The sequence below is a fragment of the Vigna umbellata genome, chromosome 5 (assembly GCF_029865625.1).
Source record: "Vigna umbellata cultivar VRB3 chromosome 5, Vumbellata_1.0, whole genome shotgun sequence".
Lineage (NCBI taxonomy): Eukaryota > Viridiplantae > Streptophyta > Magnoliopsida > Fabales > Fabaceae > Vigna > Vigna umbellata.
In genome coordinates, this window is record NC_142169.1 from 71,043,020 (window position 1) to 71,067,782 (window position 24,763).

General features: G+C 35.8%; 3 protein-coding genes across 5 annotated transcripts; 1 reads left to right on the forward strand and 2 right to left on the reverse strand.

The window, feature by feature from the left end:
- Positions 1-1,045: 1,045 nt before the first annotated feature.
- Positions 1,046-15,602, forward strand: LOC124843440 (Zinc finger C-x8-C-x5-C-x3-H type family protein). Of its 2 annotated transcripts, none has more exons than XM_088115394.1 (7): positions 1,046-1,688; positions 1,765-1,929; positions 4,095-4,205; positions 12,711-12,827; positions 13,149-13,223; positions 13,418-13,614; positions 14,721-15,602. In XM_088115394.1, exons 1-7 carry the CDS (start codon positions 1,140-1,142, stop codon positions 15,364-15,366), a joined length of 1,860 nt encoding a protein of 619 aa, XP_087971520.1. In that variant the 5' UTR covers positions 1,046-1,139; the 3' UTR covers positions 15,367-15,602. The 2 variants fall into 2 exon arrangements, with proteins under 2 accessions (XP_087971520.1, XP_087971521.1); XM_088115395.1 differs by having other exon boundaries at positions 4,095-4,187.
- Positions 15,603-15,691: 89 nt separating this feature from the next.
- LOC124843438 (homeobox protein) lies at positions 15,692-16,398 on the reverse strand. Its single transcript, XM_047320183.2, has one exon. The coding sequence runs from the start codon at positions 16,270-16,272 to the stop codon at positions 15,859-15,861; it is 414 nt and encodes a 137-aa protein (XP_047176139.1). The 5' UTR covers positions 16,273-16,398; the 3' UTR covers positions 15,692-15,858.
- A 508-nt stretch (positions 16,399-16,906) lies between these two features.
- LOC124843439 (auxin response factor 1-like) lies at positions 16,907-22,960 on the reverse strand. Of its 2 annotated transcripts, XM_047320185.2 has the most exons (14): positions 22,695-22,960; positions 21,957-22,072; positions 21,352-21,447; positions 21,184-21,240; positions 20,867-21,019; positions 20,687-20,771; positions 19,982-20,072; positions 19,696-19,860; positions 19,326-19,445; positions 19,163-19,238; positions 18,658-18,823; positions 18,085-18,572; positions 17,663-17,853; positions 16,907-17,572 (listed from the first exon to the last, which is right to left on the reverse strand). In XM_047320185.2, exons 1-14 carry the CDS (start codon positions 22,711-22,713, stop codon positions 17,401-17,403), a joined length of 1,995 nt encoding a protein of 664 aa, XP_047176141.1. In that variant the 5' UTR covers positions 22,714-22,960; the 3' UTR covers positions 16,907-17,400. The 2 variants fall into 2 exon arrangements, with proteins under 2 accessions (XP_047176141.1, XP_047176140.1); XM_047320184.2 differs by lacking the exon at positions 22,695-22,960 and having other exon boundaries at positions 21,957-22,094.
- Between the last annotated feature and the right edge of the window lie 1,803 nt (positions 22,961-24,763).

Below are 24,763 nucleotides of genomic sequence, written 5' to 3' on the forward strand. Positions count from 1 at the left end.
TCATATGAGCATGATGCAAAAAAACATTGTGATTAGATATAAAGTGGTTAAACTCAATCTTCGTAACATTTATTACTAGAACAACTATCTCTTAATAAGCTCGAAACATTTTTATTGTTGTTCCATCTTAAAATGAAGTTTTCAATTATTGAGAAAAATGTAGTGAAAATGTAGAATTATATTATGATTTGATAATAATTTTTAATATTGTCTATTTTATATTAGATATTTTAACTCTGGGACACTTTGAAATATTTGAACAATCAATTAAATCTTTTTTTTTTCTTTTTATTTGCATATTAGAATTTTGTTTTAGAGTTTTGTAACTTTTTTTATATAATTTAATTTGTTATTCTTAAGGAAAAAATACACCGACTTATGAAATCATATACAGATAATGATAAATAATAAAATATTATTGAATTATAAAATTATAAATATAAATAGATAATAATAAATATTTTATCAAAAAAATTATAATAAGACATTTTTAAATATTGTAATATAATGTGAACTATTATATTTTTAAGTATCTTTTCATTAAATTTATTAAATTTGTATGTTGCGGGAGTTCACTTCAAACATCATATTATCTTTCTGAAGCTATTTCCACAAACCTCAAATGTTTAAATACACTGAAATGGAGAGTCTATTTATTTTTCTCTTTTCCTTTTCTATTTATTTATTTTTGACTTTTATCATTCGAGTGCAGTTTAGAAGACATGAGACGTACTCATTTGAAAACATTGTTACGTCTTAAAAAACAAAATAGAAATTTTACATTCATAGAAGTGCAGGCTGGGCTAATGGGCCGTGAGAAGAAAAGACGAGAAGACCCATTACCAGCTTCTTTCTGCACTTTCCTATATTTTTCTTCCTGCACCGTCAAATAAATCAATTATCATTTTTTATTTTTTTAGAAATTATTTTTAACTTTTAGAATACACAATGCAAAAATTATAAACATTTTTTTTATTAAATTACAGTATTTTATAGCAACTTAAAAAAAACAAAGAAAAAACAAAATGAATGATAAAGAAGGAGCCCAAGAACAATCCAAAAATATAGAAAAAATAACAACAAAATTTACACATTACACATAGAAGAGAAGAGAAGAGAAAGGTTGGGTGAAGGGAGAAATGGAAGACGGCAAGAGTATGGGTCGAAAGGAGAAGAGGAAGGCAATGAAGAAAATGAAGCGGAAGCAGACGAGGAAGGAGGCGGCGGAGAGTGAACGACGGGAGGAGGAGGACCGCCTCAACGATCCGGAGGAGCAGAGGCGGATGCAATTGCTGGAGCAGGAGGAGGCGGAGAGAATGCAGAGGGACACGATCCTCTTTCAGGAGAGGGAGAAGGCTTTCATGGATATGATAATCACCCGACAACGACAGCAGCAGCAGCAGCAAGAACGAGACCAAGAGCAGAGCATCGACCACGACAACGAATTTGAATACGTGGTTCAGGAAGAAGGCCCTCCGGAGATTATTTGGCAAGGAAACGAGATCATCTTCAATAAGAAACAGCTCAGAGTCAGGGTTCCGGACACCGACACCCACAATAACTATTCGCAGCAGAATGACGACATTAGACCTACATCCAATCCCTTACCCCCGGAATCGGAATCGGAATCGCGCACTCAGAACCTCCAGGACGTTGCTCAACAAATACCCAATTTCGGAACGGAACAGGTGCCTTTCATTTGAGTAATCCTCTCCCTCTCTCTCTCTCTCCCTCTCTCTCACTCACTGCTTCTGCCTTTTCCAGGATAAAGCTCATTGCCCTTTTCATCTAAAAACGGGAGCATGTCGCTTTGGTAGGCGCTGTAGTAGAGTCCATTTTATCCCTGATAAATCCTCCACTCTTCTAATGGAAAACATGTACAACGGTCCTGGCCTTGCTTGCGATCGGGACCAAGACGAGGGCCTCGAGGTCTGTTCATTCACTTCATCGTATCCTCTTCATTCTTCACTTACTTTCATCAGTCAGTGCTCTTATTTCTTGATAATCGGCAACTAAATTCCACTCCCTTGTACTATTTTTTTTCCGCAATCATCATCATCATCATCATCATCATCATAAATCCCATTCAAACTATTCTATACTATTTTCACCCTCCCCCTTACATCTTGTATACATCAATTTGCATCGTTTTATATCCTTAAATTCATTTTTTATCATTCCAAAATCCACGCACTTCTTCATCTGATATTTCTATTTTTTTAAAGGAGTCTATTCAATTCTTTGACTTAATAATAATCACAGATTCATTGCAAGACTCATTTTGGAGGCTAATGATTTTGGCCTTGCTTGCTCAATGTTAAAGATATTGGCTGTTGTATCCTACTTGCTGAGCCTGAGAATAAGCTTTTACTATTAATTCCACCCTGCTTGTTACTCGCTGAATTCGTTTGACTTTTATTGTACCTTTCCCTTTTTACTTGATTTTATTAGCCATCAAAGTCTGTTGTTCACAATGTATTTCGCATCATACTTCTGTGGTAATTTGTGTTTCTGGCATGAGGGGAAGAATTTTTGTTTCTGATACTGTCTGAATTAATATTATGGCAGCATAACATTTTAAAATGTTTAGATTGATTATTTAAAACGTTTTTCTTTCAGATCTTTGCTATAAACTTCCAATATCTCATACTCTAATAATTTACATGTTCATGCTCCTTAACCGGACGTAGTTGTCAGGGGTTATCCAAGTCTTGGCTTATGGACCTATGTTGCAGCCTAATTGTCATGACCTTCAAAGTGTTTGAGATTGCGGCAGCAAGAGCTTAAAAATATTGACTCAGTTAGTGATTGTTAAAATAAATTGTTACTGTGATTTTTCTATTTTGTCTTTTTCCTGCAGGAGGGATGGAGAATTTTTCCGATTAAATGATTTTGTGTTATGTTTATCTGCCAACATTCTGTATAATTGAGGGTGCACTTTCTTCGGGATTTTGTATTTTCTTCTTTTTGATTTCCATTATCATACAACATCCCATACGCCACGAACCAAAATTTGTAGTATTTTTCACTCCTTATGCACTCTAGGGAAAGCTGAAACTGACATCTATGTCACTATTTCTCTTCACATTCTTTTTTATAATTCCTAGAAATTAATTAGAAGGGTTTTACTTTTATCAAAAACTTTTGATAACTTATAAAGACTATTTTAGGTTCTGAAAAAACTAGCACTTTTAGTACTTACTCTGTCTTCTAGGCACACACATATATGCTATGTGTATTTGTTCCCCTCACAATATGTTTGGTAAATAATGATCGTTTAGTAAATAATTGATCCTTTTTTCCCTCAAAATACTCTTAAGAACCCTTGAGTTAAACTATTTTTTGCCCCAAATGAGTTCATCCAAACATGTGTTAGTTCCAAGAATAAGTCTTGTCATATTTACAGTGTTTGATAACTCCTTGTACATTGATGTAGTTGAGGCTACTTCATGTTAACACAAATATATTTTGAAAATGTAAGTGCTTTTCTATAATAATATTGCATACTTATGAATGTTCCATAGTTTGTGTATGCATGATCATAGAGATAATATCCCGTGATTCAATTGTCAGGTTTATTAAATTAATAGTTGTATCATACAAAAAAGTATTAAATGACGTGTGTATTTTGTATTATTACTACTACCTCTATTCCTTTATATGAGAAACAAATAACTGATTTGAATTCGAGGAAAATAGTTAAGTTAGTTAATTTTATTAACAATGCTACAAACTAAAATAATTTCCGAAACACCCATAGATGTAAATAGTGTAAGTATTAGTTATATTATATATGTTGACATACTCGTAATTCAAAGGATAGTTTTTCCCACCAACTACTGTGACTTATATAGTTAATAGTCCAATGCATGCATCCACCTTTATGAGAAATGAATTAATATCTCATCAATAGAATTCACAATAAATTAAGTATATAAAAGAAAGTTATCAATCAATATATTTTAGAATAGTTGTATATTTTCTGTAATTAGGGCCAGAAAAGGACACCCCTTTGTTTCTTGTATAAAGGACCTTATGTAATATCACATTTCAATGCATAATATGTTTTTTGACCTCTTTAACCCCTTTGTCAGTATACAGATGAAGAGATTGATCGCTGCTTTGAAGAATTTTATGAGGATGTCCACACAGAATTCTTGAAGTTTGGGGAAATTGTGAACTTCAAGGTTCTTTTTTACTGCTGTGTGTGTATAAGTTTAACTTCTGAAATTTTGAAAATATATTTCTCATTTCAGTTTGGCATTTAGTTCATACTAACATGTTAATGCAATTTTCAATATCTTGGAATAAAATTTTATGGGTTCTCTGTAATATCACGAACGCTAATCAAGTATGATTTATATCTAGTTACACAGAGACATCAAAATAAATAAAATGGAGCCATTTTTATATCTATTTGTCTTGTTTTGTCATTGTTTTTGACCCCTCCTCATATGTGTGTGTGTTTATATCCAACATTTTGAAAAAAAATTCTGTGTTTTTTGAAAACATAGTTATCAATAGAATGATATAGTGGAATAGTGTTGCAGATACGCTCTTGGTCACTATGAAACTTAAATATCATCACAATTTTAAATAGTGGTTGTGATAAATGGTGAAATTGGGGCATGTTATGAGTGGTGCTAAGGCATTGCAAGAACCTTAAGTGAGCCTTGTAAATGTCACCTATGGCTTTTCAGGGGTGATGGTATTCACCTCTCTTTCATTGAATTGGAGATTTTAACTTTAAATGAAAGCCTAATTTTCCCACTGACTTGAGCACATTCATTCTCACCAACACCCATCTTTATCTAGCAACATTTTGCAGCTATGCCCGACCTTTGTCAGTGTGGCCCTGTTCTGTATTTTCTGCCCATTCATGTTCCCACTATAACTACAAGGGTTAGCCATCAGCCATTTTTTGGCCAAGAAAACCCAAACCAAAATAACCCAAGGACACAGTATTTTTCTTGTCTTTGTTAGAATGAGTATTAAATTTGGGTAGAAAGTAGTTGTGTTGGGAATTACTATCTATTGTACCTATGAGTTGTACCTAGGTTTCTAGTTCAGCCTTTTGATCTTTCATCTTCTCATTGTATCAGTTTTTTATCATTATAAGTATGAGATCATAAGTGGGGTCTTTGAAGCCCTCTAGAATATATTTTCTCTCTTATTAATCTTAAGTTGGTATTAGAGCTAGTAAATCTCGCTCTTGGTCTGAGTCTTCTTCTATGTCTATTGCCACAATTTTCTTCAGGAGCCATTGGAACTAGAGTGTCTCCCTAAGCAATGAACAACCTCATCAGTCCCTGAGCCTATCTCTACTCCATGCGCCTCCACACATGCACTTTCTCCTCGCTACTATTGGGCATGTGAGGTACAAGTGCCGCCTTCCTCTCACCAGAGCAACGTCGAGACTCCTAGTTCGGGCATAACGGACCTCCCCAGTGTCGTTTTAGTCCTTGGTCGTCTTTTTTTTTTCTGATGTGGTTAACGGGTTTGCTTAGTGGCTAATTCTATGTCCCTGTTAGTTTCCTCCAACTTTGACTGAAATGTCTACTGGAACTACTATTTCCTCTGGAATTCCTTCCATTACCCCTGGGAAACTAAATGGGAAAAAGTATGTGTTGTGGTTTGCCTTTGTTGAAATGTGGTTCGTTGGCCAAGGTCACCATGACTACCTTGAACCAGATGGAAGTAATGTGCCTTTTGAGCAAGTTGAACCGTGAAAGTGAATTGAATTCAGTTGTGTGTTACTGTGATAGTCTGCAGAACCTTAATTATTGGGTACTCTTAGATCTTTTAAAACTTGCAACTCTTTTTGGAAAAAAGGCTCAAAATATTTATGCAAACCATATCCAATGATTAGGTGTCTTTCATGAGTGAAGCTCAATTTGCAGTTGAAGAATTAAATATGTTTTTGGAGGTTGAGTCATTGGATGAGAATAAGAAGAAACTAGAAAATACATGGTGATGATCCTTTTTGCTGTACATCTTGACTTTGATCATATTAGAGATAAACTTTTAACAAGTCATGAAGTTCTTTCCAATGAAAGTTTGACCACACAACTCCTTCGGATTCCAACACTTCAAAGAAAAGATGTTCATGAACATGTGGAACCTTCTATTATGGTTTTTGCATGTGGAAGAGGAGGACACAATGATAGAGGAAGACATGGTCATCCGCAGGATGTCCTTATAAGAGAATGTCACATTCAAGAAAATTACTTCTCCTTGCACGACTTTCCGAACAAGATAGCCAATGTCTCAAAAGCTGAAGTGTTGACCCTAAATTCTCTGATGAAGAATACTAAGACTTGAGAATTAAACTGTAAAATAATTCTAGAGGGCTTGATTGATCCCTCTCATGATCTTCTATTTATAAGAATAAATTGATACAAAAGTACATAATAAATAGGGTAACCCTAGACACAATATAATCATGATAAGTAGGGTAATCCTAGACACTATAATCATGATAAATAGGATAACCCTTGACACACTATAATGATGATAAAATAGGATAAATATCCTAACACTCCCCCTCAAGCTGGAGCATAGAAATTGTATATACCAAGCTTGGAACAAATAAACTCAATCCGAGGACCCCTTAATGACTTGGTCAATACATCTGCGAGTTGATCGTTTGACCCAATAAACTCAATGCATATGTGGAGAGCAGCTTGATTGTCGCAATACATCTTCATAGTATGGATGTCACAGAATTTAACCTCTTGAAGGAATTGTTTCACCCATATAAGTTCACATATTAGTGACGCCATTGCCCTATACTCGACTTCAGCAGTTGATCGAGCTATTACATTTTGTTTCTTACTTTTCCATGAAATAATGTTTCCTCCCAGAAAAACACAATATTCTGTAGTAGACCGTCTATCAATAGGTGAACCTGCCCAATCTGCATCACAATACCCAGAGACCTGAATGCTTCCTTTATCTTCATATAATAATCCTTGCCCAGGAGCCTTCTTTACATACCTTAGAATGCGAATGAGAGCATTCCAATGGTCAACACATGAAACCTGCATGGACTGACTAACCACTCAAACTGCAAAGGATAGATCTAGCCTTGTAATAGTGAGATAAATCAGTTTTCCAACCAGCCTCCTATACCTCTCTGGATCGGAGAATAATTCACCTTCTTCTGTCTTTAATTTCTGGTTTGGGTCCATGGGACTGTCTACCGGTCTACAATCAATCATGCCTGTTTCTTGTAATATATCAAGAGCATACTTCCTTTGGTAGATTACAACTCCATCTTTTGATTGCGCTACTTCAATGCCTAAGAAGTATTTGAGACTTCCAAGATCCTTGGTTTGAAAATGTCTACACAAGTACTCTTTTAGTTGAGATATTCCAACAGCATCATTTCCTGTAATGACAATATCATCAACATATACTATTAAGTAAACACATTTCCCGAGAGAAGAATGACAGTAAAAAACTGAATGGTCTGCTTCACTGTGTTTTAGCCCAAATTTTTGAACAATGGAGCTAAACTTTCCAAACCAAGCACTTGGGGATTGCTTGAGGCCATATAAAGATCGATGCAATTTGCATACCATACCAGACTCCTCTTGAGCAACAAACTCAGGAGGTTGCTCCATATAAACTTCTTCCTCAAGATCACTATGTAAGAAGGCATTCTTGATATCCAATTGATGAAGTGGCCAGTGACGAATGGCTGCCATGGCAAAGAAGAGGCGAATAGTAGTCATCTTGGCTACAGGAGAGAAAGTGTCACAATAATCAAGACCATAAACCTGAGTGTAACCTTTTGCAACAAGCCGAGCTTTGAGCCGATCAATTTCACCATCAGGGCCAACTTTAACTGCATACACCCATCGACAACCAACCGCCTTTTTGCCTGGGGAAGGGGCACCAGCTCCCAAGTATTACTGTGGTCAAGAGCCTGCATTTTTGCAATCATAGCTTGTCGTCATCCAGGATGATCAAGTGCTTCTTTCACATTCTTGGGTATAACAACAGAGGACACTAAGGATAAAAGAAAAAAAATAGGAGGGCGACAATCGATGATAGCTTAGAAAATTATAAATGGGATGAGGGTTTCGAGTGGAACAAGTACCTTTTCTGAGGGCAATAGACCATGCTGAATCATTTTCACCAGGAGGCATGGGAGGAGGTGACGAGGGAGAAGAATCTGAAGTAGGAGATTCACCATTGTCTTGGGGAGGTGGACTATCCATTGGGGCCCTGTGTGGGATGATCTCAGTATGTGGAGAAACGGGTGTAGGAGGATTGTGATCAAGACTTTGATTGACAGAGACAGTGGAGCTATTTGACTCAGCCATTGAAATAGGAAGGACCTGCTGAAGGATAGAAACATCCTGAACAGATGGAGAGAAGTAAGGAGTCTGTTCAAAGAATGTGACATTGGCAGACATGTAATACTTCTTGGTTTCAGGAGAGTAACACCAATATCCTTTTTGAAGTCGAGAATAGCCTAAAAAGACACATTTGAGAGCGCGAGCGGAGAGTTTGTCTAAGCCTTGAAACATGTCATGAACAAAACATACACAGCCAAACACTCGGGGAGATGTATGAAAGAGAGGATCATTAGGAAACAAAATGGAGAAAGGGACTTTATTATCAAGAGAGGAGGAGGGCATCCTATTAATAAGATAACATGCAGTTAAGATGGCATCCCCCAATGATGGACAGGAATATGGGCACCAAGCAAAAGGGTACGAGCAGTTTCAACCAAGTGTCTATTTTTTCGTTCTGCTATACCATTTTGTTGCGGTGTATGAGGACAAGTAGACTGATGTAAGATACCATGGGAACTCAAGATGGCAGAAGAGGAGGATGAAAAATACTCTTTTGCATTACTACTCCTTAATATTTTGATTACTTGACCAAATTGATTCTTGATTTCATTCAAAAAGGATGTAAAGATAGCTAACAATTCGGAACGATTTTTCATAAGATAAACCTAAGTATATCTTGAATATTCATCAATAAAGGTAACAAAATATCTAAAACCAAAGGAGGAGATACGACTAGGTCCCTATATATCAGAATGAATGATGGAAAAACTAGAATTACATATTGATTGAGACCTTTTAGGAAAGGAAGATCTAACATGTTTTCCTAATTGACATGACTCACATTCTAAGGTTTGGAGACCACTAAGTTCAGGACACATCTTTTTTAATTTGGACAAATAAGGATGGTCAAGTCGATCATGTAGCACTTTAGGATTAGGAGCGGCAACACAAGACACCCTTAGACGAGATCCAAAATGGTATAATTCGCCAGCTTCATATCCTTCTCCAATCTGTCTCCCCGAACCACGCTCCTGTATAACAAAAGATTTATGATCAAAGGTTATTGAACAATTTAACATTTTGGTCAACTGGCTTAGGAAAATTAAATTAAAAGGACAATTAGGGACAAAAAGGACGTAGTTGAGATTGAGGGAGGTAGACAAAGAAACATGACCGACTCCTTTGGAGGAAGTTTTAGATCCATTTGCAAGGGTTATGAAATGAGGTTTTTCTTGAAAGGCTATTGATGTACTGGGAGATTAAGATGGTTATGCCAAGCTGTTAGACTTTAACCTTAAATACTCTTGATATTCATCCTCAGAAAACATAGAAGTGGAAGTTTCAGTCTTCGAAATGGAAGTTTCAGTCTTCGAAATATTGGCGGTTTTGGAAGGGAAACCATATAAGGAGTAGCAATTCTCTTGAGTGTGACCCATTCTTTTGCAGTATGTGCATTGAGGACGTCCCTGACCTCCTCGTCCTCCTCCTCTAGTGCCACGTCCTCCTCTTCCTCGTGTGGCAACCATGACAGATGGTTCCACTAGTTCATGCGCTTCTTGAGTTTGAGGTACCGGGACACGCAGAAGGCGAGTGGTCAATGTTTCCATGGAGGGGACCTCATGACTAGTTAGAAGTTGATCTCTGAGATGATCAAAATCGGGATGTAGGGCACGAAGGATCAACACCATGTAAAATTTGTCTAGTTTCTTTTTGATATCCTCTAATGGGTCCGTTTCCAAAAACATCCTGAGTTCTTCGACAGCAGATTGGGCTTCAGCCATGAAGGACACCATATTATGGTCTGCCATTTTAAGAGATGCAAGCTCTTTCGTAGTGTCATAGAGACGTTGAATATCGTTGGCATAAATGCTTTGGGCTTTCTTCCAAAAGGAGTGACAAGTTTTGAAAGCCCTCAAAGATACAAGAAGTTTGGGTTCCATTGATTGCCATAACAGGGCACACAACTGGAAATCTGCTTGTTTCCACTAATCAACTTTGTCAGTAGGCACATGGCTTCCATCTCGCTCAAGGTGGTCATAATGCCCTTGGCCAAGGAACCACATTTCAACGGCAGCAGACCATGATAGATAATTTTTTCCATTTAACTTATCGGAGGTAATTGATGGACTTCCGGAGAAGGAAAGAGTACTGCCAAACGCCATTTCTGAAGAAGACGAATAATACCAGCGAGGAACAAGAAAACCTTAAGGGTTTAAACGAACGGAACTATGATAGCGATGGATGACGGTGGCCGGCGACGGCGGACGGTGGCCGACTGCGGGCAATGGCGGACGGTGACGGGCGGCGACAGACTGTGGCGCCGGACAGATATTACGAGACAGAAACCAGAAGGGGATCAACCCGCTTTTATACCAACTTGAGAATTAAACTATAAAATAATTCTAGAGGGCTTGATTGATCCCTCTCATGATCTTCTATTTATAAGAATAAATTGATACAAAAGTACATAATAAATAACGTAACCCTAGACACAATATAATCATGATAAATAGGTTAATCCTAGACACAATATAATCATGATAAATAGGGTAACCCTTGACACACTATAATGATGCCTAACACTAAGAGTACTTGAGGTTGAAGTCTAATAATTTGGCACAATCATCTACAAATCTCAGCTCATCAACAACTTGCATCTCACAATCCATGGTGATTCAAAATCCATAGATAATTGACTGAGATGCTTCTGATCACATTTATGATAATATATAATTGTTCTTGTCCCTTTCTTTTGCAAAAAACTCTTAATTCATAACCTTATCCAGTTGTTCTAATGTTTCCTCAAAGGGAGTTGGTCAAGTTTTCCTTTATCCTTCCTTAAATCTATAATTTGTCCTTTTTGTTCCTGCTTGTCCTTTTAATCTAATATCATTAAGTGAATTAACCAAGTCTTTAAATTACTCAATAATCTTTGATGCCAATTCTTTTGTCATCCAGGAGCGTGGTATGGTACGAGACAACTGATTGGAGAAGGACATGAATCTAGATGTTTATACTATTTTGGATGTAGTCCACATGTGCTCGTTTTGCACCAAATCTTATGACAACTACCCTCTTATGATAAAACTTTAATAGTTAGATGGTATATTTTAACATCTTATAAGTTTCATGTTTAGAAGCTTCCATACAATGACAATGACTAGAAAACTAAAAGCATGATTTGGTAGGTCACCTTACATTGTAATTAAATGAAATAAAGAAACCCAAATATTCGTCGGAGAAAATTGTGACAATGGACGACAGCGAAGGATGGCACCAAGCGGAAAAGAGCAATGGAAAAGGCATTGGAGAAGATGGAGACCAGCAAAGCGGGACCAACGCACACTGATACCAACTTAAGACTAATAAGAGAGAAAATATATTTTAGGGGGCATAACATACCCCTCTTATGATCTTATATTTATAAGGATAGAAAATTGATACAATGAGAAGATGGAAGATCAAAATAAGGTACAACTCATAGGTACAACAAGTAGTAGTTCCCAACACAACTACTTTCTACCCAAATTTAATACTTATTCTAACACTCCCCTTCAGTAATCATGTAAAAGTTTAAAGTTGGGACGGTTGATTGCCTGTGTTGGAATGAAGAAAAATTAGATTTGGTTATCTGCAATCGGTGGATTGATCAATCTAGCAAAGAAGGACACGGTGAACGGACTACTGAGTATGGAGTTCGAGAAAAGGTTTTTGTAAAAAATGTGTGTTCGACAAACATGTGAAGACCACTTTTAACACTTGTAGAACAGATTTCAGCCTACAAATATATTGTTATACTGTTGACATAATAAGAAATAGAAAACACCCTTTGTGTACACAACATATTTGAGTAACCTGATCCTGACCCACATGTCAGTTGCACCGGTTTATACCAAAAAAAAAATATTCTTAACCTATTAACCAGTTCCACCTGCATTTCACCTTTTTCTTTTCTTTATCCGATTTGTAGGCCTTAGTTTGATAATAATTTGCACTCCCTTCTAATCATCTTTTTCTCTTGCCTTTCCATTTTTTCTCTGCAATTATTTTTTTCTCACTATTAATGAATGCTTTAGTTTTGAATAATTTTGGGCATGCATAGTATGTAATCTTAATTATTTAGCCTGATCTAAAACTTAACTATTACAACCATTCTGCTATCCAACATCACACTGCAGCCATTTCAGGATCAACCGCACGGAATTGTTAACTGATTTAAAAGGAATATTGTTTTTCCTGTATGTGAAGCAATAGATAAACAATATTTTGAAAACCAAAATCAAAGCACTTGTTAAAACATTTTTGAAGATTGGGTCATTGTCTCCTTCATTTCCCAGCACCTCCTACTTATACAATTTCTTTCATCTCATGGTACTAATATTGTTGTCTGTTTATCCTTGTCAGGTGTGTAAAAATGGTTCATTTCACTTGCGAGGAAATGTGTATGTACAATACAAAGCTTTGGATTCTGCGCTGCTCGCAGCAAACTTAATAAATCGTCACGATTTTACCGGAAAACGGGTATCACATTTCAATATTGTTTTTGTCAAATGAAATTGTTAATGCTACAAGTATGATTATATGAAATATCATTAAAGCTTCAAGTAATTCACTTGCCTTTGAGTAATTTTCGATAATTGATCCATCATGTAACTTGTGCTATATTGGAGAAAAATCTGAAAATGTTTGATACAAAACTGGTTCAAGGTGGAGCACATTTTGGTGAGAATGAGGCTGTGGAAGTTTAGTTCTGTATAAAAAGTTTAAATGTTTGATACATTGGATGTTCAGACGAATTTCTCAATTCATATGTTTATCTCATCAGGCTATGCTTTATGGCAGGTAACTTGTCAATTTGTTAACTTGACAAGATGGAAGGTTGCCATATGTGGCGAGTATATGAAATCGGGTTTCAAGGTGAAATGTCTACCATCTCATGATTTTTCTTTCTTGGATCCGACCAGGTCCTTCTGGGTTTCATTGTGCAAATCATATGAAATATAAAATCTCTTGGTTAACAACAGAAGCTTTTGACTTCAAAAAAGATGTTAGGAAATGTTTTATATTATGAAGCATGCTCACAGTGGTGTTCCTTTCTTGCATCATAACAGACTTGTTCTCGCGGAACAGCATGCAATTTTATTCACTGTTTTCGTAATCCTGGTGGAGACTATGAATGGGCTGATTCTGACAAACCTCCCCCAAAATTTTGGGTAGAAAAGATGATTGCTTTATTTGGTTATTCTGATGATTATGAGACTTCAAGGGAGCAGGGAAATTTTAGTTTGTCAAAAACAGATTCTGACAGGTGTGCTTTCATTTTAATATTGCTGATTACATTACATATGATGGATTAAATTGGTTGCTGGACACATCGTAACCAATGTAGATGGTTGTAAATTTAGGATGATATGATGGGGGATGATTGTTTGCGATTGGTGTTAAGGTTCACGTAAGGGCAAGGCTTTTAGAGCAGGCGTGATGCAACTTCTGTTTAATATATTTTTTAATAATTCATTCAAAGGATCAGGGTCAAGAATCTTCTAGAGAGAATCTGAATTTCTTTATTGTTTCAGAACAAACAAAAAATAATAATCAAGCCTTTCTCACTAGGCAGGGTTGACTAGATGGATTAATCGTGCCATAATATTCTGTTGTGTATCATGCTTATTGACAAACCATTAGCTTCAAAATCCTTATTTGTTTCACCTATGGTTTTTCAGGATCTGCTTCTATCTATCCTCCATTTGATTTACTCTCTTTGTTAGGTTTTCCCAAACCATCAATAATAAGAATTTACCAGCTTCTGTACAGTAGGCAACTTTTTCTTTAATCCGTCCTTTTCTAATACTATCTTGTCTAGTTAATCGAATGTAGCATTCTCATGTCGTGTACATTAAGTTTAGTTTTGTCAGCCTTTCTTGGATTAGCATTCAGTTCTACACAACATTACATGTCTTATAAGTGGGTACATTTTAACGTGGATAACACTTGAGTCACTCTTCCATTTCTTTCTTTCTGCATGAATCCTATGGTTTACATCACCTATTTCTCTATGCCTTTTGTGATGAACCTTATATACTTAATCTATGTAACTTGTGGAGGAACTATCTAAAACTTCCTATCAAACAGAGGAAAAGTTTTTAAAGAGATTGTAGAGTTTTACTTTCTTCATGCCTTGTATGATGAACCCTAGATACTTAAGCTATGTAACTTGTGGAATAGCAACGTAAAACTTCCTATCAACTATAAGAAAAGTTTTTTAGGACTCCATTGTAGAGTTTTGCTTTCTCCCTTGCTGCATCAAGGGAAACAACTAAAGTTGTGGCTAAAAAAATTGGTGTGAAGAAAATATTACTTGGAATAATTTTTCCGTGTGAATTTATACTTGTTCTCTATCATAATGCTTTGAAGGTACCACTGTAGAAGGTCAAGATCCAGAGAGACGGATCAGATAAGTTGTGGTCATTCTGGTAGAAGAAAACATGAAGATGAAAGAAAGCAAAGAACTCCGTATGAGGATCGGAATGCTAGCTTAAAAAACACTCATAAAAGAAAATCCAGAGGCAGAACTCCTGATACTGATTCTGACAGAGAATGGTTAGAAAAGGAGGAAATTAGGGAAAGACGCCATGAATACACTAGGAATGGCTCATTTAATAAGAACAGGGATGAAAATAGCAGAAGCCACGAAGAGGATTCTGATATGGATTGTGATACTAGGGACAATGAAAAGCAGCATGGAAGAAACCCAAGAAAGTGCGACAAAGACATCAGGGTCTGGATTAATGAGGCTGCTGGTTTGGATGGGGACAGAGATGTGAGAAAGCACCGTATTAGGGAAAGCTCAGGACATCAGAGTGGTGACGCTTCTGAATCCAACAAAGATTTGTTTGGTAGAGTGGAGATGGAAACACTACATGATCACTTTAGGAAAACATATAGTCACAGAAGATCGGGTGTTCAGGTGTCTGTAAAAGGAAGAGATCAAAACGGCAAAGTTGATAGAGACGGGTCCCGGAAGGACAGTTACAAACGAGATCATCACAAAAGGAAGTGATCAATAATAAGTGATAAATACACAGAAGAATTTGATTCCCATCAGTGTGGAGAGCAGCAGAGAGTGGATATCAATTGGTGGAACTAATCATACTTAGAATTTTTGTCCCCATGAAAGTTTAGTGTATTTTATTTTTACATTTCTTCCCATATTTATTCTTTTTTTTTTTTCCTAAACCTTCCGCTTTTTCTATTGATGATATATCTACTAATATTAAAATCCCTCGAAAGCCATAACTCCAGTGTCCAATTTTATTTTTACGAAAAGCGTACAGCAGCATATGATTAATGTAAATTCACTTCAATGCATGCTCAACACAAGGAAATGAGACAAACACTACAAGAAGGTTTTATTGAAAGATTTAATCCATGTAAACGATGGAGGGATATGAGCTGAAGGATGAAACAACCTTCGACACTATTAAAGTTCTATTTTATCTCCAAGCACTTAAAAGAAGCTACCATGTTGGGTTATTGATTGAAATCAAACTACTCAGATTTGAAAACATGGAAATAAGCAGCGAAACACATAAGAACCAAATCTACAAACACGTCCAAATTGACCACTTGACCTTTCTCTTTCACGTATTGTGGCTGTATGAATTGCTGGAACTGGAATCCCATAAACAGGTTCTGTCATATAGTGGTGATATGTTGATGAGTTTCGGGTGCAGCTGACAGTGCTGGGATCGTGCGGTTGGGCCACTTCCGTCTGCGGCAAGAATGTTCCATAGCTGTGTTCTTCAATATGAATCCACGAAGAAGGTAAGGGTGGAGCTGATGGCTGGGTGTTGGATGAGGAACAAGAGCAGCAACAGTAGTGTGGTTCATGCTCATGCCTCTTCTTCTTTCTTTTCTTTTTGGACCACAACCTCAGTTTCTTCACAGCTTTGATCACGTTTTTCATCAACCTTCAAATGGGATTACGGATTTGCATTGGCATTTGCATATATACAACTTTGAAAACTGATGCACCGTTATAGAAATAGGAATAGGAGCGCCCTCAAAGACGTTTTCATTACTTTTCAAATATTTTACCGTTATCTATCCACTACTATTCTACACTTTATTTACGTTACATCGATAGCTCTTTTATTTATTATGATTTCTCTGATCTAATCCAATTCCTCATATTTAAGCTGTTTAAAAAGCTATTGCTTCCTAGATTCCCACAATTACTAACTTACCCCTACAATAAGATAAAAAGACGAACTCATCACTGTTCCACAACCACTACCGTCATAGTCACCAACACCTCGTCATTATTAATGCTGTTGTAGAGGAAGAATAGTGGGAGAACGATGAAGGGGAAGAAAAGAGAAAATGCGAAACTCTTTCCGAAGGAAATTATTAGTATAAAAGAAGTTATAATATGCGAAACTGTTGCAGGGTGCCGAGTCATTGCAAGAACTCACCAATCACCTAACCTAATCCAGCTGTCATAATATTCAGATGAAACTTGTCCACAAAAAAAAAAATGAACTGCTTTCCAGAGGAAATTATTAGTATAAAAGAAGTTTAGATCAGATTGTGTACAGCTCTGCAAGGTAAAAATTGGCTCGATATACATACATTAAATAGTATGTATATTATAAAAAGTTATATATACAGAAATGATACATCGCATCAAGTGAATTACAAAAGAACCAAAATAAACACATGCATGCATAGTGGTAAGATACTCAACCAAAAGACATTTCTTCATGCTCGCAGCAGCCCAATAGAAAACGGAGCTATGAAAGAAATAGAAAAACCAGAACACCCCTAGCCTTATCTCTCAAGGTTGGGTAAACAGCATAATATCACATCAACCCTCTGCTTGGGTGCTGCCATGCTGTTCCTGTAGACATGCATAATACACCAATGACATCCTCCTTACAGGCAATGAGGAAATGTTTGCCAGGTTCATGTCGTTTCTCCTATAGGCCATGATGAAGTGCTTGTCCGGTTCATACACGTTTCTTTCACGTTCTACTTCCTACTTCCATGCAAATATCTACTGTATAACAACTGAAATATTGGAAGACCTAAGACGTTAACAACCGGACCCCACAATAGATGACTGGTCCTCAGGATTGACTACTGCTTCAGAGTCCATTTTGCTGGGTTTAACTTCCTCACTGATGGGAAGTCCTATTTTAGGTGAAAGCTTCTTCACCTCCTCGGCAGTATAGATGAAAATTTTCCTCACAATGCTACAAAACTCACTGCAGTAAAAAAGCAAGACATAATTAAATATACACAGTTGTAAAATGTGATGCCACAAATAAAGTGTCCAAGTAGTCTCATAATCTTACAGCCATGGGTCATCCCCAACCATCATCATATCGTCTTCATTATCAGTGTACACAACCTGCCATTTTTTTGGGGATCCACAAAGTTCATCCTTGATGTCAAACATTTCTTCCAATTTCCTTAGCAGATCCTCATATCCATCAAACCGTGTTAAATCCACCGCCCTTCCAACTGCCATACCTTGCATGTGAACCTGGAATAATGTAAAACTTGAATTATAAATAATTTTATTACTAATATCAGGAGCTAAAAATAATCATACAGATCTGAAAAGTGAAGATGCTAATATGCAATATATATAACTTGACGTAGAGTCAACTAAATTTGAAAAACACGAAATTATGCCTACTGCCAAGAATATTACAGGATTGTAAACTGAATTTCAAAATCAGAAAATTATGCCAACAAAAATAAATAGGACTACCTTTGTGCAGCTTCTTATTTGCCTGCTCTGAGACTCATGGGGAGACCGCAGGCATGATTTTTCAACATCACAACTTACCGAAGGAATATCGGATCGATTAATATTTGACGGTTCCGAATGCTGGTCAGACTCAGCATCCAAAGATGGAAGGGGGACATCATCACCCAACCTTCCTGACAAAGTGACCATTGGTAGGCTTTCTTCCCCATTAGCATTATCAAGTAACTGAATCCCAAAGAGCCTACACCCATTTGCAGTCCCATTCCTCTTCTCTCCAGATTCTTTAAGTGCTACAGGTAAAAACGACTCTGTAGAGTTTTCTGTCCTACTAGACCAATATATTGATTTGTTGGAAGCAGAACAGTTCCCACCAAAACCAAGGAAGCCAGTTGCAGTAGAATTGAATTTGGCCGGTGGATAGATGTCTCGTCCGTGTTGATGGTCACGATAAGAGAATGGTGCAGAATCAACTGGTGATTTCCTTACACCTGATCCATACGAAATAAGAAAATTTGAGTCAAAGCAAACACAAACAAAACAATTTTATGGGCAAATTATGTGTGCTCAAGTCACCTTGCAGAGAAGAATCAGCCAATGTTGAAGGAAGAATGGGAGGCCGTGATCTCTTGTTTCTTTGGGAAGGCTGGGAGTTTGTGGGAGGAGTAGACACAAGTGGCTCCAATTCCCATGGAGAAACTCTATCAGGACGCAAAATAGAAGACGGTTCATCCCATTGAACCTGAAATTCTATGGTTCATCAGACTAATGAACGCAAAGCTGCTAGGTAAATTTCAAATCCTAGTAATTTATTGAGCTTTTAAATAACATCTCTTTCCCCATGAGTCAGTGTCCCACCATCAAGGAAATATCTTTATTACTAGATTGTTCCATACACAAAGCATCATCATTACTTACCTTTATTGACCAATTCAAAGAGAAGGAAGAATAATTTCTGTGTTTTGACTAACCAAAATTAAAACATACTGGGAAAGCTTTTAATAATATTTAATTCCACCAAATGCAAACAACAAAAGATAAAAAAAATAAAATAAAAATCGAAGTTTAAAGCCATACTGACCTTTAATGATCGCCACTCAGAATTAGTCCAGACTGACGATTTATTATCTCCAACACCCACGATCGTACCACTGAACCTGAAGAGGGGGGAGGGGGTTGAGTTGACAGATTGTGCAAGGCACTAAAATAAAAATATAATTTTTCAAAGTAACCAGGTAGTTCACCTTCTTTCAGGAACTTCATCACCCTCAAATCTCATTTTGAATCTCATTCCAACAGAAAGTTTATGACTTTGAGCTTCAAGATACTTGTTGACACTCACAATAAACTCAGACCGGCTAGTTCTACAAAATAAATATTAAAGCAACAAAATCAAACTTAAATGTCATCCTGGTCAAATTATTTCATCAATAAAGAAAAGAGTCCGCTAATTGCATGAAGGCAGGCATACAAATGTACAGATACATGAAAACACAATTATATGTTAGTTCAAGGTATCATCAAAGTTAGCAGGACATCGTGAGTTGGGCAAGAACACCATCACTGATAACACTTATGAGATAACTAATAACTTCATAGCATTAAATACGATACCTGGGCTTGTAAAATACAGAAAACAAGGTTCCTGTGGCAATGGCATGAGATGCAGTGGCAAGAACACCCAGATGCATACTATGACTAGATATAACAGAAGATGGCATGTTGCCTTGCTGTCTCATGAGCCTCCTAACTCCAACTCGCAGCTCTCCATTTTCACCCCTGGAATTGCATACAAGGAAAGTAAAAAACCACAATCCTTAACAAAGGGGGAAAAGAAAATGAAAAATTTGCAATGTCTTGCACTCAGAGGAAGGTACAAAACTTCAACTAAACAACTTGCCTTAAGAATATAAATGCATCACCAGCCACTAACTTTTTGGAACTGACAAAGACACTCCACCCAGTAGTCAGTAAGTGGCGCCTGGGTTGCCCTGCAGATTACTCTGCACAGTCAGGAACTTACTGACATTATGAACATCAAAGCTAATTTCATCATCCCATATTATACAGGTGGTGGATAACATAATAGCAGGGTGTTCCAGTGAAAACCCACAAAGTAATGAATGTCATCCAGATTTACAAAACAAAACCTTTCCTAGAAAAGCTACTGAGTAAAATTCATTCACCGTAAAATTAAATATAACAGGCCATGCGAAATGTTAACATTAAAGTAAACTATACACCCCAAAAAGCAAAAAACCCGAGAGAAACTCTATATTATCAATTAGAGAAAGATGAAGCTATAGGTAAGCTAGCAATAGGAAAAAGTGATACCACAAACATACATTACAGAAAAAATTGATACCATATATACAGGAAACGAATCCCTTTCTAAGTACAACTCTACAAACATTTTATAATGAGCATGTCAGGCAAAATACAAAAACTTCCCAATTTTTACTTTTAAAACTTGGTTATGTATTCAAAAAGCAGTGTGCTTACTCACCAAATTTAACCTACAGTAATACGCAATGCCCACACCCTGTAATGGGTTTTCATGATAAAACAGCCCAGAGATTGGGGTGGGGAGCTGCAAGCTACTTACCTCGAAAAATATGTCTAAAATGCCATTCATTGCCATGCAAATCAGTTGCAACCAATTCTTGCCATGGTGGCTGCTGCGTCATATCCTGAACAAAACATGGAAATTATATAGTAAAGCAAAACTGATGATCAGAACGATCAAGTGTGTCCAATGACATTTAGAAAGGCAACAATTACTAACCAGCGGTGGCAGACAATCATCTGCATGTCTTCGAAGAACAGAGAAACCTCCATGAGTACTAGTGTCAGAAGCAGTGAGAGTCTTGCAGAACGAATGAACAGTACATCTTGGAGGTTCTGGTAGAGGATCGTCAGGGCTTGTCACCTCACTTTGCTAAACCAAAAAGACAGAAAATAAGAAATAAACAATGAGAATAAAAGAACACTAAATGGGCGTGAAAAAAATATGAATGGAAAATGTGTTGAGAGATAGTCGAAAACAACATAACATGTTTAAATAAAACAACCATGTCAAGCAAAGAATAAGAGCATACTCACATCTGCTTCAGGAAGTAAAGTTATTTGTGCATATACTTCATCTGTTTCAGGTTCAGCCTACGTGAACAGCATGAATTTAACCATAGAGTAGTGTCCATAGTAAAGAACAAACTTTGAATTCATAAAAAAAGGTTTCTGGTAAGATTGCATAAGAAAATAACAACTCACTCGAAGATGAACATTGACCACTTTACACAATATTTTAGAAGGCAGATTAAAGGAAGGCATTTGCTGCTCCAACCCCTGGTTCATAGATGCCTCGAGCTATAAAATAAAAAACGCGAGTAAGATAAAACAACAAAAAGCATTTAGTGGTCAAGCTCAAAATAGAGTCTGCAATTATGGATCAAAGTTACTTCTAAATTATGATTTGAAATGCTATTCACGAAAGAAACTGGTTCCTGACAATGTAATAATCAAAAGCACAAACGTAAACAAATCAAACGGGTACAAACTTATGTGATGCATGCAGAGTGACCAGACACAACTTGTGCAGGTTTAAAACTCAACAAGCAGCAAAACATACACAAAGAAAGATCCCACCAGAAAGTGAGCCAGGTCAAGAACAGACAAAATTTTGCACACAAAATTGTTATGAAGAAAGATTAAAAGGTGAACGATGTCAGAACGAATAAGATCCTAAATGGAAAGAAAATAATTAAGCTAGTACCGAAAAACATGGTCCGCATCAAGGATTAAAAAAAAGTAGTAGCTCATGCATATCACTTCAATTAAAGTCAGAAATTCAGAGCAGATGCCCAGGTAACTTGTACCTGTTCCATATGACCTTGGGGGAAGTAATAAACTCTCACCCCTTCACGCGGAAGGGTGACAAGGGGTCCAGCACAGGCATGCCACAATTCCTTGTATAAAGCATCATTGGTTGAACCTATAAAACAATGAAAACACATGAATAAGTCATGGATGAGCCAAATTTCCAAAAAGGAGAAATATATCATAGGAGAACCACTGAAAGGTTACAAATGCTTCTTGAAATTAAAAAAAAAAAAATTGCTAAAACTATTACTTATAAAATTATATCATTTTATTGGAGGTGGAGGTGGAGCTTGAGGTGGCATCAACAATTTTATGAGAAAACGTACAAAGGTGAAGGGAGGCTTTTGCGGGGCAAAATGCAACTCACAGCAAGGGAAAACCTATTATGTGCTAATGCAACTGACAACATATTATATTTGGGAATAAGTACTATACAGTAGCAGAGGAAGCATGCACACACACATACACATATGACTGTTGAGTAGAAGAGGCAGAGAGTAGGAAAAGCAGAGTTGTAAATGAGGGATTAACGAATGAGAAATTATGAGAATCAGCATTTGCATTCAATGTGAATTGATTATTAATTATTATAAGGAAAAGGATGAAGCACGCAGAAGAAGGGCATAGTAACAGTGAGCAAATATGAATAAGAATAGGAAGCAGTTAGCCGAGGACATACGTTATCTAATTTAGGAATTAGGAGCAATGAAATCAGTAACAGAATAGAGGGAAACCTGGCGCAGCGGAAGCCATGTCGAGAAGAGGAGTAAATTGTGTGCCCTAACTATTCGATGAGATGATAATTGCGACGAGGAAGAACGAAAATGGTGAGTGTGGATGGATCCAGTCCACCACAATTGCAGACGGCAGTGGGTAGGGCTTAGGTACTGAAAAGCACGCACAGATCGAAATTGAATCGCCGATAAGGTTGTGTTTGGTTCTAGCCGACACCAACCTCTTTCTAATTCTATACACCGCACCACACGAAACTATTACTACTACTTTCGGCCCTTCTTATTCTTAGGAAGAGAAAAATTAACCGGATTTGATGCGAATAATTTTTTATTTCACATATAGAAATTATTAGTTTTGTGAATTGTAACGAGACTTTCATGAAAGACAACTTTTTAGTTTTTAAAGGATTATAATTGAGAAATTATTTTTTCTTGGTCTTTTAAAAATAGCATTCTTGTAAATAAGTTTTAAAAATATTTTTTGGTAAAAATTCTCATAAAAGTGAAAGTAAAAAGCCATTTTTTTCGAACTGAAATAAAAAAAGTTTTAAAAACTTTAAGAATTGCTATGTCACACTAACTAGTGATATGCATTAGTATACCTTTTGTGGGTTTATTAAATTTTTAGTTTTGTTTATGTACAGAAAAACTAAATTTCCTGTTTTAGCATTTTCTTAATTCAATAATCTATAATTATCATATCAATAAAAATAATTGTAATATTTAATTCAGATTATGTTAATCTTGTTCACCTATTTTATTTATATCACTTTCTCATTGTTTTTATTATTATTATTATTATTATTATTATTATTATTATTATTATTATTATTATTATTATTATCGGTGGTTATAAACTTATTATCTTAACATACATCGTTTGCACCGAGGGATTTTTTATTCACTTCAACTAATAAATTAATATTTTTTAAATATCCATGTTTGTATTTATGATTGATATTTTAGTTTATTTTTCTTACTTTTTCTTTTTGTCTCTTCTACTAGTTTATCATTCACCTTTCTTTTTTTAGAGTCTAACTTAAATTAATAGTTTCAAGGTTAAAAGTTTGATGTGGTTTTATCTCTTTATAATTTAGTAACACAACATTAAATTTTAGAATATTTATCACTGTATACAAATATAACACCGAAAAAAATATATGGTGCGAAAGTTTACTTTGTAAGAATGAAACAAAAACAATATAAAAACAACAAAAAAAAACTCAACTCTTACAAATTTGTTACTGAATATGAATATGAATTTAATTTATATGAATATTTAAGATTGACAAATTATTTATGAAAAAAAAATTAAACATACACATACACCAACATAAGAATATAAGAATGAAACAAGAGTAAAAGATAACAAGATACAATTCAATAAATTAATAATTAAGGAGAAAGTTTTAAAATGCTACTAAATCTATAAGAAATTATTATGTAAATTCTAAGTTAAGCTAATATAATTACATAAAAAGAGAGTTTTAATTGAGAAACAAGTATAATAGAAAAGGTAGTAGTGAAAGTTAGTGTAATAGGGTGAGTATGAATGTTATTATCTCATTCTCATAAATTAAAAAATTATTTTCATCTCCATTCTTATATTCAATAGATAAAAAATTTGTGTTGAGTAAGTTTGAGTGGATCTTAAGGTATATCTAATTTTTCTTTCAAAATGTGTTCAACTTAATTCGACCTTATAAGAATTTAACTTGGTTCAATATTTTGTTAACCTGATTCGATTTTGTTTAATGTAAGCTCGATTCAACTTAACATAATGTGAACTCTATCAACCTTGACTTACTTGGGTGTAACTTGATTTAGACCTAATCCAAATGAATAAATTAACTTAGGTATATAACCTACATTTATCTATCATTAAAGATATTCAACAATCTGAATATCAATACACACCTTCCAAAAGATTCACATCAAGTAAGTTCTACAAGATATTAACATTTGATTCGATCCAAAACATGAATTTACAAGCAAATCCATGAACCATGAAATCAATAAATGTTTGTCAAGACATAAGTCTTACATCTTAAGGGTGGAAAAAAAGGGTC

Coding starts and splice junctions, on each gene's coding strand:
- LOC124843440 (XM_088115394.1), top strand. CDS start 1,140: ATGGAAGACGGCAAGAGTATGGGTCGAAAGGAGAAGAGGAAGGCAATG. Junction 1,689..1,764: donor CCAATTTCGGAACGGAACAG/GTGCCTTTCATT, acceptor TGCCTTTTCCAG/GATAAAGCTCATTGCCCTTT. Junction 1,930..4,094: donor ACCAAGACGAGGGCCTCGAG/GTCTGTTCATTC, acceptor CCCCTTTGTCAG/TATACAGATGAAGAGATTGA.
- LOC124843438 (XM_047320183.2), bottom strand. CDS start 16,272: ATGAAAAACGTGATCAAAGCTGTGAAGAAACTGAGGTTGTGGTCCAAA.
- LOC124843439 (XM_047320184.2), bottom strand. CDS start 22,094: ATGTGTTTTCATTGTTTTATAGGTTCAACCAATGATGCTTTATACAAG. Junction 21,448..21,956: donor CCCAAGGTCATATGGAACAG/GTACAAGTTACC, acceptor TTTATTTTATAG/CTCGAGGCATCTATGAACCA. Junction 21,020..21,183: donor CTTTACTTCCTGAAGCAGAT/GTGAGTATGCTC, acceptor TTTTTGGTTTAG/CAAAGTGAGGTGACAAGCCC.